Below are 13,358 nucleotides of genomic sequence, written 5' to 3'. Positions count from 1 at the left end.
CTATGTTAAAACATTAGTTTTTGAGTTTTTGTTTTAACTTAGTTAAAACTAAAACTTAGTTTTGGATTCAAGTAGGGGGTGCTTAAGGAGAGGAAAATCTGAAACAAGCTTGAATGCTACTATGATAAAATAACTCCCCCACAGGTTAACCTGCTTCCTCTGATGCTCAGTTTGTGTTCATCGTTTACTTCCTAATCAGCATCACAGCTGTTAATTGTTGAAACACAACCCCGAGCATGCAGTCAGACACAACCCCAAACTGAATAAAGAACACTAGATATTTATGTTTATGTGAAATGCTAATTTTGCTATGCTAATTAATATTTGTAAATGACATCAGGAGGATAATGTGTGTTGTGTTTTCATGGGAGAGAAATGATTGTCCTGTTGTGATTTGCTTGACGGTTAAATTGTGCATGATGATCATGAAATGTATTTAATCATTTCTCTTATTGCTGTTAATCTAATTAGCTGTTCACGCCATGCCTTTTGTTGTGACCTCACAGCTGAGATTATTCCTAACAGTTCATCCAAATCAGTGTGGCGCACTGTTGAATACATAAACAGCATCTTCTGCTGTTATCTCCCGTACATTTGTTAGATGGCACACATCTTATTCAGAGCCACATCTGCCCGCGACCCCTGGCGCGCGCAGGACGCACGTTGGTGGCCTTCGAGCGCGCGTGCATGCATGTGTGGTTAGCAGAGGAGTAGAGACAGTGACGTCAGATACGAGTGTCAAACGCTTTGTCTGATCATGTCCATCTGCTTATAAGTGAGAGACCGAGCGGGGGCATCAGTCAGACATCCACCCGGGCTTCATCTCATCCAACACCAGCAACAGCAGCAGAGATGCCACACTCCGTGATCCCCCTGTGTGTCCTGGGACTCCTCGCGCTGTCCTCCGCGTGCTACATCCAGAACTGCCCGCGAGGAGGGAAACGAGCCCTGCCGGAGACTGGAATCAGACAGGTGAGGACCACTATGTTTTGTGCTCTTTATGGAGGTCATTTAATTTCCTTTATCTGTGGGCTGAAATTTCCCTCGAGCTGAAATTCATCATATTCTGCTTATAAAGTTTTTTTAGTCAGGAAAAAATAAGGAACTGAGGATTATGTGTATTCTGTAACATTTTGGAAACTACAAGAATATAATAGATCTTTTTTTAATATACAAATGAACATTATTTAACACACATACTGAATGTATGAAATTACACTAAAGCATCATACCAGTTAGCCTAATTATGTTAGCATTTTTAGCAGTTAGCAATTCAAGTAGTTGGATTTTGTAGCAATAGATAGGCTATAGTATATTTATTCCCTCTAATTTTGCTGAAAGAAGTATGTGTCTTATGATAAGCTGTGTGTTGGTTTTAGATATTCATAGAAATGTATAACTATCATACTGTGATGCAAGTTCTATTTTTCCTCCTTAGAATTCCAGGAGTAGAGGAACATTTAAAAAAAACACTTTCAGTTTACTGAGTTAAAAAAACTCAGTTACTTAGGTTAGATAGATTAGCATTAAAAACGCATTCGTTTTAGTTGATCTTTTTTATGACAGAAAAGAGTCAGTTTATCTGCTCCTACCATCAATGTGAGAATATAAAGTCATGGAAGGTGAAGTAAAATTTGAATTTTGATAAATCTTGCTTCAATATTCAAAAGTATATTGAAAACTAAGAAAAATATCACAAAAACAGGCAACATTGTTCCAAAATTATTCTACTGGATTTATAAAACCTGAATTTCCAGTCGATACTAATATTTACCGTTTCTATTTTAGTGCATGTCTTGTGGACCCAGAGACAGGGGCCGCTGCTTCGGCCCCAGTATCTGCTGTGGGGAGGGCCTGGGCTGCTTGCTGGGTTCTCCAGAAACTGCTCACTGTATGGAGGAGAACTACCTGCTAACCCCCTGCCAGGCAGGAGGTAGACCCTGTGGATCAGAGGGAGGACGCTGCGCTGCCTCAGGACTCTGCTGTAACTCAGGTGCAGTTTTGATTTGTTTGTTTTAATCATCATGCTCAGGCAAGTTTATCTGTGTTGTGTTTGGTGAATTGCCATGGTCTGATTGAAATTACTCTCCTCTCTTCTTCAGAGAGCTGTGCAGTGGACTCAGACTGCCTGGGGGAAATGGAGGCCTCAGATCAGGCCGACAGCTCTGCAGGGAGCTCGGCTGCAGAGCTGCTGCTACGGCTGCTGCATGTGGCCAACAGAGGACCAACTGAGTACTGATATGGACAAGAATGAAGACGCCAGTGTTCCACTTAAAGCCTCGAGATTCAAAGCTTGAACCAATAAAAACCCAAGTCAAAGATAACTCACTCTTATTCCTTCCTGCTGTGATTTTTCTTTATAATTAAAGACCATATAGAGAACCATAGTTGACTAAACCAACCCACTATTCAAACCCAGATGGAGAGAGGGGAATGTTAAATGTATGAAGACTAGAATGCATATTTATTTCCACTTGAAAATGTATATATTTATGCACATAATGTAAACAAAATTGTATTATGTATTAAACCTGAGAGAAGATTTTAACAGAGTGAATAAACCAGGAAATGATGTGAATAAGAAAGATAGAGATTAAGCTTACTTAGGACATCCATGTAAAACAGCTGAGTTACAAAGCTTGAGCGGTTTCTTTTTGAGTAGTAGAACTATTATTGTAATGGAAAAATACAGAGTTTATCACTGCCAAAATCCTTCTGCAGTCTATTGTCATTATTCTCATGCAAGATCAAATAATTATGCTTGTAACAGATGACTCATCAACATGCTTAATCTTTTATCTGCATGTGTGGAAGAAAGGGTGAGGGTGACAGGAATGTTTTTTCACGCAAGATTTACAACTACTTTAAAGAAATCAGTTTTAATTATTGTAATCATTTAATCAGCTTCAATTTCTTTAGCCTGCCAAGCACGTGCAGATCCTTTTAGGTTACTGTTTTTTATAAAGAACAGAGTTTAAGATGTAATATGATGACCAGGGAGTGTTAAAGTACTTCTATAAGTAGATCTGGAGTTTTTAAGGAGATTCAAAGGTGTTAATTGTAAAGCAGTTGTGCAAGAGTCCAGCAAACATGCTACATGATTCAGAGATTGCAGAAGTTATTTGTGTGGCAGTAAGGAGTCAGAGCTGTCTTTCCTTTCACTTGCTTCCTTCAAGGACACAAGTTTCTGTTTTGTATTAGCATGTCCAATCCATGTGAGTGAAAGACGGTAAATTCTGCATGTCCTTCTCCTTCGTGTGTGATAACAGAAAGCTGATGTTTGTACCGGGAACAGTCTGTGACTGTGGTTTGTCAACAGTGTGTGTCAGATCCAGCTGGAACAAGACACAGAAACTCCCTGTTTCAACCGATTCGAATCCTTTGTGACACTGCCAAAAACGTGACCTTTTAGACATGTTCGTAAACATGTTCTCATAACCTGTCTGAAATATCGGATGTTTTCCTTGACTCTAACAATCTTAGTTTGCAGTATGGGGTGATTTTTGTGCCTTTGCATTAGTGATAGCAACAGCTGGAGACAGAAAGTTTCCAGATTGTCTGGCCTTTCTCAGAAACACATTGAGTGATTTTTCTTCAAACTTTGCACAAATGTCTATTCTGACTCAGGATGAACTGATTAGATTTTAGAGGTCGTTGGTAAGGTGCCAAAGTGATTAAGCCCCATGTTCGTCCCTTGCTATTGGATTTAATTTCTTAACAATGCTTTGAAGGAATTCTCACTCTGATTCAGTCATATGTCAAAGGTCAAGCTGATCATATACGTCATATGTGCATTCCTTAATTTTGAATTTAACAACTCAAAGATGCTTTGCTTGTAAAGATGTTTGTTCTTCAGACTTTGCATGAATGTGCTCTCTGACCCAAGGATGAACTGAACACATTTTGGAGGTCTTGTTCATTCCTTACTTGTAAACATAATAACTTAAGCAAGCTTTAAGGCTTTTTTTAAACTACCAAAAATGTCCTAGATTTTGGAAGTCAAAGGTCAAGGTCACATGGCTTCATGTTCATCCCTTCCTCTTGAATGTGATCTTAGGATGGCCTTGACAGATATTCCTCAGATGTAGCATAAATGTCCACTCTGACTCAAGGAAGAACTGTTATTTGAGGGACTTTTTGTCAGATGTTTTTGCATCATTTGACTCACACACACTGTAATCTAAAGTGCACCCAGCCTTTCTTCTTGAACCACCACTGTACTTTTACTGTCAGGCAGTTGTATCATACCTTACAGAGGCAAAAAAAAAAAAACCTCTGGGTGGTAGATGTAGTTTTATTTGGCTCACGTTGCCTGTGGGTCAGCTTAACACCAGTGGGTTATTGTAAAGATCTGAATTAATTTAATTAGGGCTGTCAAAACACAAAACATTTTAATCAAGATCATTCTCAGGATTTCTGTAGTTAATTGCGATTAACCGCACTCTTTTTATTGCATTTTAAAATTCCACTGTTTTGGATTTTTCTACTAACTTTCTAATTGACTTCCTGTTTGGATACAGCCTTTTATTAGTAGATCAAGTATTTTCACATGAACTTAACGAAAGAAAAGGAACTTGTTATGTTATCTTAATGGAAATAAGGGGGCAGTAAAAAGGCAAAAGTGTGATAACACAAGCTTCAGATGACTTCTGACTTGTCCACTGAGCTCTGTAGGATCTTTTTGAATGAAATGAGACATTAAGGAGTAGAGATGGACTTATTTTAGATTAATGTAGCTGTAGGAAGATGCTGGCATGGCTTCAGCAAAGTGTTTTGAAAAAGACAGAGAATTATGATTTTAAAAAAAGATAAGCGTACTAATTGTGGCTCTTAATTAATCTGGATCAACACCATTTATCTTCACAGCCCTACTTTCTTTTTTTTGACTGTTGAAATCTTATGGCATAAGAGAGAAAAGTTTTAAAAAGTTGGCACACACTCTTAGCGATCAGTACCTGCAGGGTGAAGACATCTTTAAGTTTCTGTCTGACACATCTCATATTGAGGGGAAATTACGAATTTTTTTTTTTTCATCATCTCACTGCCTGAGTAAATTCTGACAACAGATGACTCTCTGTTGTACATTTTCCACTCAGAATACATTGGATAAATCTGATTTCATACTACATTTGAATTTATGCCAGCTCCATCCCAGGCATAAAAATGACACCTAAGCATAACTCAAACAGATGTAAGTCCAGCTGGTTCAAAGGGTATAACTTTAAGTCTGTCTTAAACTGGGTTTCATTTACCAGGGAATGACATCTGAACCGAGTTGAATACACTCCAGTTACTGCTCTGAGTTCACTGGGCATTCGTTATGACATATCTAACTGGTATCTTGGAATCTTGGAAAAATCTTCTGTTTGCATTCACACATGCAGGTAATTCAGGAAAATTTAGCAGTTTTGTGGAAGAGTGAAGAGGGCTAAGTAGGCGAGTGGAAGAGGGTGATGACTCTTACACAGGTGCATATCAAAAACTAAGAACAGCATGTAAAACTTCTTTTTTCGCCGTGATTTACTTCAGAAAGTTAAATTTCCATATATTCTAGATTAATTTTATTCAATTCAAAGACTTTTTTGTTTAAATCTTGATGATTAAGGCTTACAGCTCAAGAAAATAAAAAAACGTATCTCAAAATATCAGAATATTGTGGAAAAGTCCAATTTGCAAAGGTTTCCTGAGCCTTCATTCTCTCACTCTAGCTCAGTTCACACAACTGCAATCATGGGGAAGACTGCTGTCTTGACTTGTCTTGTTCTGTGGCTGAAGCACATGATGCTTTCTTCAATTATTTTGTAATAGTTCTTATCTGTTTTATCATGTGCAAATGAATAAACTAAACCAAACTAAGTCGGTTTATTAAGAGACACCACACACAGATGGATATCAGGAGATGGGTGTGTGTTGTTCCCAGAGTCGAGCCAATCCTGAGCCACAGATGTCATAAGCTTCTCACCTGGACAAAGGAGAAAAAGAAGTCAGTGAGTCAAAGTCCTGTTTTCAGATTAAACTAAATTTTGCATTTCAATTTGGAAAACAATGTCCCAGAGTCTGGGGGAACATCAGAGAGGGAATTAAGTCGTGCAGAATCATTGACATCTTAACACTTCTTTGAACTCATTTTTATAGACTTTCTTTTATGTGATGTCTTCTGTTTGTCTAGTGTCTTCCCTCTTTTTGCCAGTTTTCTTTCCAACAATACGGCTGCTTTCAGAGCAGCCTGGGCTTCATAACACCTCAGCAGTGCCACAGACTGATTGACTCAATGCCAATCAATCTACTGACCTGTGTTTTATGATATTCTCATATTTTGAGCTAGTGGGTTTTATGAGCTGTTATGATCAAGTTTTTTTAAGAATATTTTCATTCCGTAATGATGAATTTAGAAAATACAGAAGTTTCACTTCAGTCAGCCAAATACATATTTACAATTTAATTTAATGGATGAAGTAGATTGCACATGGTTTTGTTGACGCAGCATATGAAATCAAACTTAACAAAGGTGATTTGTTTTATTTACTTTGGGTGTTTTTCTAAGCTTTAGAGTGCTCCATCTATGTCAGACTAGCTTAGACTAATGAGAAACAAAGTAGGTGTTGCTAATTCAACAGCTTAACATGGGATCTGGTGCTGATAATGCAGGCTAAAAAATGAATAGCAATTCAAATATGATTCAGACACTGTGGTTATTAGCTGGCTGAGTGCCTTAGTACATTTCTAACTGTCCCACTTTTAAACAATCAACCAAGAAGCCTGTCTGTCAGTTGTGCTACCAGAAGAATTCCCCTACGGAAAATCAGATTTTTTTTTTTAAGCCTGATAATTATATGTTGTTTGGTTTGCATGCTCTGATAAATTGCACAACATGAACAGAAGTTGGCAAACCACACAGGATAAATGTGGGATGTTTACTCCACATCTGAGCTGCAGCTTTTGCGGTGTTGGATGTTTTTGAATATGATCTTCTTATCAAATCTTATCACTTGAGCCTTATTATTAATACCTGCAGTCTTATTATTAATACCTGCAGTCTTATACTGCAGATGCAAGAAAGCACTGAAGTAATTTTCCAATGAGTCAGTGACCTATACCCTCCATCTCTCGTGACTGTGGGTGTTGCACCTGCAAAGTTTAAGCTCTCTGTCCGTCAGTCAAGTATGGCGCCGTTAAAATCGAGCTTATAAAACCTGTCAGAGCATGTTGAAGAGGTGCATACCTTCACCACACACTCATCCAGCAGAGGATGCTTGTACAAACAGTCAGGCTCAAAATGAAAGTTACATTTGTTTTCATTAGCACCGGAGGTTAATTATTTTGTCAGGCAACAGTTCACTGACATGTTCACACATTCGCCTCTGTGCGTGAGTGGGTGGGTGCAGAGGTGTGCATTGCAATACTAGCCTTTCTAAAGAGCCTACACACATTTCCCTCGCTCACTTGCTCCTCAGCCATGGATCTGAAAGTTTTCTTCGTGACTGTCTTTCTGTTTGCTTTTGCAATTACATCTCTTGAAGGTAAGGACCCTGGTATCTTGATCATTTCTGACATAAAAACCAAGGAAGTACTCATATAAGATCTTTTGGTACTTAGAGGAAGGGTGTTAAATTTTTTTTTTTTTTTTCAAACTAAGTTGCTCTTTTCTGTTTCTATTCAACATTCATGAAAACTTATCTATGTATTGTTTTAGGAAGGGAGATCATGTTTCTGTTTTCCTGTTGTATATAAACTAAATAACTAAGTGGTCTGAGCAATTTCATTGACATTTTACTTTTATTCTGCCGTGCAAACCAAAATTTAACTTCAGAAATTTTATTTTATCTGTTATAATCCTTGAAACCCCAGATGAGCCTAAAGCCGGACCCAGATCCTAGATATTATTTTGTTCATATTTTGTGCACATCTAAATGGTATTCAGAGGCATTTTTATAATTTGCATGCCACACACTCAAACCTTGCACACTGAGTCCGATGCGTTTTATTTGTATTCACTGCAAAAATGTATGGAATGTGGCAAATTGTTTTGTACTGCATTATCTGTTATTTTTCCATGGTTGATATCCACATAATATACTGTCAACTCATGGTGCTTAAAGTGAGGTTTCAGTGTGCGAGGCAGGTCAGGCGGGGGTGAGTGAGCAAGAAGGATGCCGCATGCTCTGTTTTAAACCATCGCTCATGCATTTAAATGACTTGGATCTGATGTGAAATTTGTATAAATTTGAACCTTTAATGACCAAAAATAATAATAATGGATGAAAATTTCTGCGTCAGTGTGCAAACATGGTTAGAACAACATGATTTCTATTTCCTTTTTAATGTGTGAAAAATTCTGATGGTAACAACAGACTCAGTGTGCAAGGCCTTTAAACTCAGCACATGGTGATATTTTAACCCGTCTTTAGGTTAGGTGGAACCTAAAAGAGTAAATATAAATGCTCAGTGTTCATGCAATATCCATACTTCAGCCACAAATCAGACATTTGTATGTATTGCATACCATTTTACCACACAGTAATCCACCATTTCATTGTTTCAATGTGACTTTATGGATCCGACTTGCTATAATTTGCTTGATATGTGCTTGATCCCCAAAGGCTGTATTGACCACAAATCTATTTTTATACTATTTTATTCACTCTTGCCATCTTATTAGTAATTTTAGACACATTCCTTGTATTACCTGCATTCCTATAATGATTATATCTTGAGGCTCGCTGGTGCAAAAGGCCCCTGACAGTTGCCTAAAGGTGAAACCACCTTTGATGGTATTAAAATAGAAAATGTTCTCCAAAAGACAGTTTTATTTTGGGTGATTTGACTGACAGTTTCAATCTATAGCAGGTTTAATTGACAGTTTTATTGTTGTATAGTTTATTATTTATTATGTATTTTGTTTCCAAAGTTCTTACCATGAATTTCAATTCAACATTGCAGCTGTCCTTCCAAAATGCTGCGTCAAAACCAAAAAGAACATCTCTCCAATTATACTGCGCAAGGTTACGGGATGGGAGATGCAGCAAAGTAACGGTGCCTGTGACATCAATGCATTGATGTAAGTCATTATGATTGACAGACTGTTCAGGTGTTATTCACTGTTTTGTTCATTGTAGTCTTTTCTTCCACTGTAGTTAAACTTTAACATGATTTACTTTTGTGTCCACAGATTGCATGTAAAGGGAATGAGAAAGCCCATATGTGCTCATCCCTCTGTGCTGTGGAGGCTCAAGAGGAAGAAGAGGCATGACGATCAGGGATCATCTTCCTGAGATTCAGAATGAAAGATTTCATCTGTCTGTATTTGATTTTCAAGTGTTTTTTAAGATTTTTGTGGTTGTTGGTTTCTACTGTGCAAGGTATCCAGGAAAACCTAAACTAAACACTATATGTTTCTACCCACTATATCTCAGGGGAAATGTACTTTTTCAATGATTACTTTTGGGGCTTTTGCTTTTATTAGATAGGAAGACTTTAGAGAGACGAGAAATAAGTGGAGAGGTGGAGAGAGAGTGGGGAAAGACGTGCACCAAACACATCAGGATCAGAGCTTAAACCTGCAGCCAGTGCAAGGGCAAGCACCTGGACCCCAATTTAGTTTATTTTTACTCAGTTGATACTTCTCTTACTCCTCACATGTCAAGAGTTTTAGATGAAGTTCATATTTTTAGGAGCCCTGTTGAGCTCATTTGGTAGAGGCAACACCCCATGTACAGAGAAGTCCTGATCGCAGGTTCACCCTGGATCCTGATGTTAATTGATGCAATTTGCATATTTTTGTGGTACATTTGTGTTGATTTATTTTGATTTTGTTAAGAGACCTTAATGTTTATGGTCTTTAACTCTAAAATACTTGGGTTTTTTAACCTCTTCTTTTACACACTATTTGTGAGGAAAAGTAAAGCCTGCCTAAAATGTGATTTCTGTGTTGTTTTTCTTATGTGGTATTTCACGAGTGTCTGAATTGGAGCGTATATTGAAAAAAGATACAGTCAAACTAAAGCAGACATCAAGGAATTTTCTTCATGTGTTTTTTTGTTTGTTTGTTTGTTTTTGGTTTTTTGTTTTGCTTTCAATCATTTAGACTGGAGGGTTACAAGTGAAACTGCTATGTATACTTCGTTGCAGCTAATAGTACTCCTGATCTTTAATAAAATTGAGGCAAAACAAACATAAGCTGTCCTTGTTCAGTCTTGTCCCACTATGTAACATCAACTTGGCTTCACTGTCATGACAAATCAAGATGATCTGCTACTCCAAACAGGTTGTAAAAGCGTCACTGATGTGATTTATGGGGTTATTTGGTTTCAGTCCAAAGTGTTCTCAAACACATGATAAAGAAGTGGCAGACCCTTAAGCACATTTAATCCTTTCTCTGTACAGCTGTTTTCTTCAGCACATCTGGAGGCACGATGTTTTCAGGTTGTTCCTCAATACATTCATACACCCAGGCCATTCTTGTAAACACAATATCTCAATAACGAGAGGATTTCCCTCAAATGTTGTACAAATGTCCATTCTGACTCAGGGGTGAACTTATTAGACTTTGCTGGTCATTGGTCAAATCAAGATTGTTATGTGTCATTTTCATCTCTTACTGGTAAACATGATATCTCAAGAACATTTTGAGAGATTTTCCTTAAACATTGTACACATGTCCACTTTGACTCAAGATTAAACTGATAGCTTATTAGGAGACAGTGCCTCCTTTAAATGATTGTCTTTAAGTTACTAGGAATTTCTGGGAGGGGGGGGGGTTCAACTCAACAAGTCAACACTCTAGACTGTCATGCTGTAATGGGCAGGTGTCCGAATACTTTTGTCTATATAGTGTATTCTGTAATCTACAGTTTATTATAAATCCTGCAGGCACAACATTAAAGAAATGCAATTCATATTTTGTGGAAGCCTTTAACTGCCAGGTAGTATTTTTATTTTAATTATATTTATGTTGCTACTTCTTACTTGTCATGTCTCAAAATATGTTTTTTAAGAGCATCATTGTTGCACCAACGTTCAAGCATGCATCAATGATGCAATGTTGATCTCCTAGAATTGTAAAGTGGCTAAGCTCTTATCGGGAATTTGGACATTTCATTCTTGTTTAGTACTTTTGGATTATTATTCTCAAATGCTTAAATCAATCCTATTTGCATGAAATGTCATACACGATGGAGAAATTGTTTGCTTTTTTGTAAAGTAAATGATTGCTGGTTGCAATTTTTTTTAATTGAAGCATGAGTGATGTAGTTACAATCACTTAAATCATCCAAAACTGACAGAAAGTAGTGCACAGTAGCTGCTTTTGGTTTCTTCACTGGTTTCTATGCCATGCAGCAAAGTGAGAAACTAGTTTTGTAAAGCATGCACAAATACAAGTTTTCAAAAAAGCGACTTCTCAGTAAGCAACACAGTTCAAGCTTGGCATTTAACCTCAGCATTTGTTTTAGTTTCAGTCATGAGTAATCACATTGATTTTTCTTCCAAAATCTAAAATTCATGATAGGAATGGCATGAATGCCAGAACACTGACGCTGTGACAAAGTAAACTCCAGCTGTGCACTGATTCATTCACTGTCACCCACGCTGAGCTGTAAGTCATGTTTAGTCTCGAGCCTTTAGGCTGTTTTCATTGGTTATCACTCATCTCCTCAAAAAGCAGAAAAGCACCTTAAGCTAAATCTAGTGCTTTAAGTCACCCCGGCTCCTGAATGAGCAGTTACACTTTCCCGTATGTGTCAGCTCAAGTCAGAGCAAGTTCAGAGTGCAGCTCGTCAAATTCATTTAAGGTGTTGGCGTTTTAATGAGGAGTTCTCATCCTCTACCACACAAAAGCAATTACACTGCTTTATTAGAGACCTGTGGCTGAATCCAGTTAGTTTTAAAAGTCTATCTGGTTTCATGACATCAGCAGCAGTATGAGAAGAAGTCTGAAAGCAAACAAGACAAGGGTTTAGAGCAAAGGTTCCCATAACACACAAACATGTCACAGCTGTATGCTGTTAAATCCTGCCAACTGCTTCAACTGTCATCAAAACTCTTTTGTAAAACTGATTCGTCAGCATTTACCCTGACAGAAAACTTTGGCTGGGACTCTTCTTTAAAACAACAACAAAGGCATTATTGCATAGAGAACATGTAGATGAAGACAGCAGGAGAACTGAGCCTAAACAACCAGCTATACTTGAAGAGAGTTGCGCAAGCAAGAAAAGAAAGTGCTCTTTCGTAGTTTCGTTTCACTGTGGAGCTCTCACATGGCCGATACAAAGGTGCCCTAAAATGGACACACAGAAAGCAAAAAAGGAGACTTGTTTATAGATGCAAGTACTGAAACTAACTTATTTTTCAGTGTAATTGTACTTCAGTCAGACTCCTGCAAATCCAACCTGATAGACTGTGTCAGCGATTTCAAAAACTGGCAAAAAGTAAGGAAATTTGTGTTTGGTAGATTATTTCCTTGTTGTAACAATGCTTCGTGGCAATAGAGCCTGTTTATTTCCCTTTTAAATGTTGCCACGTTTGTAAGGCAGATCAGGATGAGCAGCAGAGCTGAGTATGTGGGTTGCGCCAAATCTACTCTGCCAACCCACGCACTCAGCTCTGCTGCTCATCCCACATATGCATGTTCCTTATAAATGTGGCACCATTTTAAAAGGGAAATAAACATACTTTCCAATGGTATAAGATTTATTGCCAAGAGATATTGTTACAACAAAGAAATAATCTACCAAACACAAATTTCTTTACTTTTTGTGTTAGGTTTATTTGTTAACGAACTCGACACGGTCAGCATGATCTTCCTCCTTTCATAGATAAACTCAGGAATGAGCTCGAAATCAGACATGATCAGCTTATGCTCACCTCAGATTACTTGTAACTTGACTTGACCCTGCAAATAATCCATAAATGCTTATAATTATCTTCATATATTATCAAAGTGTCATAAAACCGCTAGGTTAACCATGAATTCAGACATCAAGCATCTCATGTCTGTTGTGAATCATGGTTTTGAGTCCATCACTTACATGTTCTAGTCCATATATTTTGCCTTGACAAATGTAACATTTCAGTACATTTTTTTCCCACACTAATCAGTGTTCTAAAAACTCAGCTGACTCCTGCAAACTAAGCTTGAATACTTTGTTTTCAGCAGATGTCTGGTTGCAATAGATATGGCAGATGGATAGCTTTGCTTTGCTTTGCATACTTATCTCCTGAAGTGACTGAGTTAAGACTAACACTTCAGTAAACATCATGCTACATTTTTATTCAATTAATTTAAGTCGACTTTAGCCAAGTTTTTCTTCTGTTAACTCTCCAGGTGACCCCTCTACCCTCTAGCAAAGCTTCTTTGATAA

At 37.7% G+C, this 13,358-nt stretch overlaps 2 protein-coding genes across 2 annotated transcripts; both read left to right on the top strand.

The window, feature by feature from the left end:
* The first annotated feature begins 791 nt into the window (after positions 1–791).
* LOC121509936 (arginine vasopressin) lies at positions 792–2,710 on the top strand. Its single transcript, XM_041787743.1, has 3 exons — positions 792–972; positions 1,789–1,993; positions 2,103–2,710. The coding sequence occupies exons 1-3, from the start codon at positions 853–855 to the stop codon at positions 2,237–2,239; spliced, it is 462 nt and encodes a 153-aa protein (XP_041643677.1). The 5' UTR covers positions 792–852; the 3' UTR covers positions 2,240–2,710.
* Positions 2,711–7,305: 4,595 nt separating this feature from the next.
* On the top strand, positions 7,306–10,662 carry ccl27a (chemokine (C-C motif) ligand 27a). The gene is made up of 3 exons (XM_041788127.1): positions 7,306–7,520; positions 8,941–9,058; positions 9,170–10,662. Exons 1-3 carry the CDS (start codon positions 7,457–7,459, stop codon positions 9,270–9,272), a joined length of 285 nt encoding a protein of 94 aa, XP_041644061.1. The 5' UTR covers positions 7,306–7,456; the 3' UTR covers positions 9,273–10,662.
* Positions 10,663–13,358: the final 2,696 nt, after the last annotated feature.

Source organism: Cheilinus undulatus, linkage group 5 (assembly GCF_018320785.1).
Source record: "Cheilinus undulatus linkage group 5, ASM1832078v1, whole genome shotgun sequence".
Classification (NCBI taxonomy): domain Eukaryota; kingdom Metazoa; phylum Chordata; class Actinopteri; order Labriformes; family Labridae; genus Cheilinus; species Cheilinus undulatus.
The sequence above is the reverse complement of the archived record's forward strand: the minus strand, read 5'-3'. Positions and strand labels throughout refer to the sequence as shown.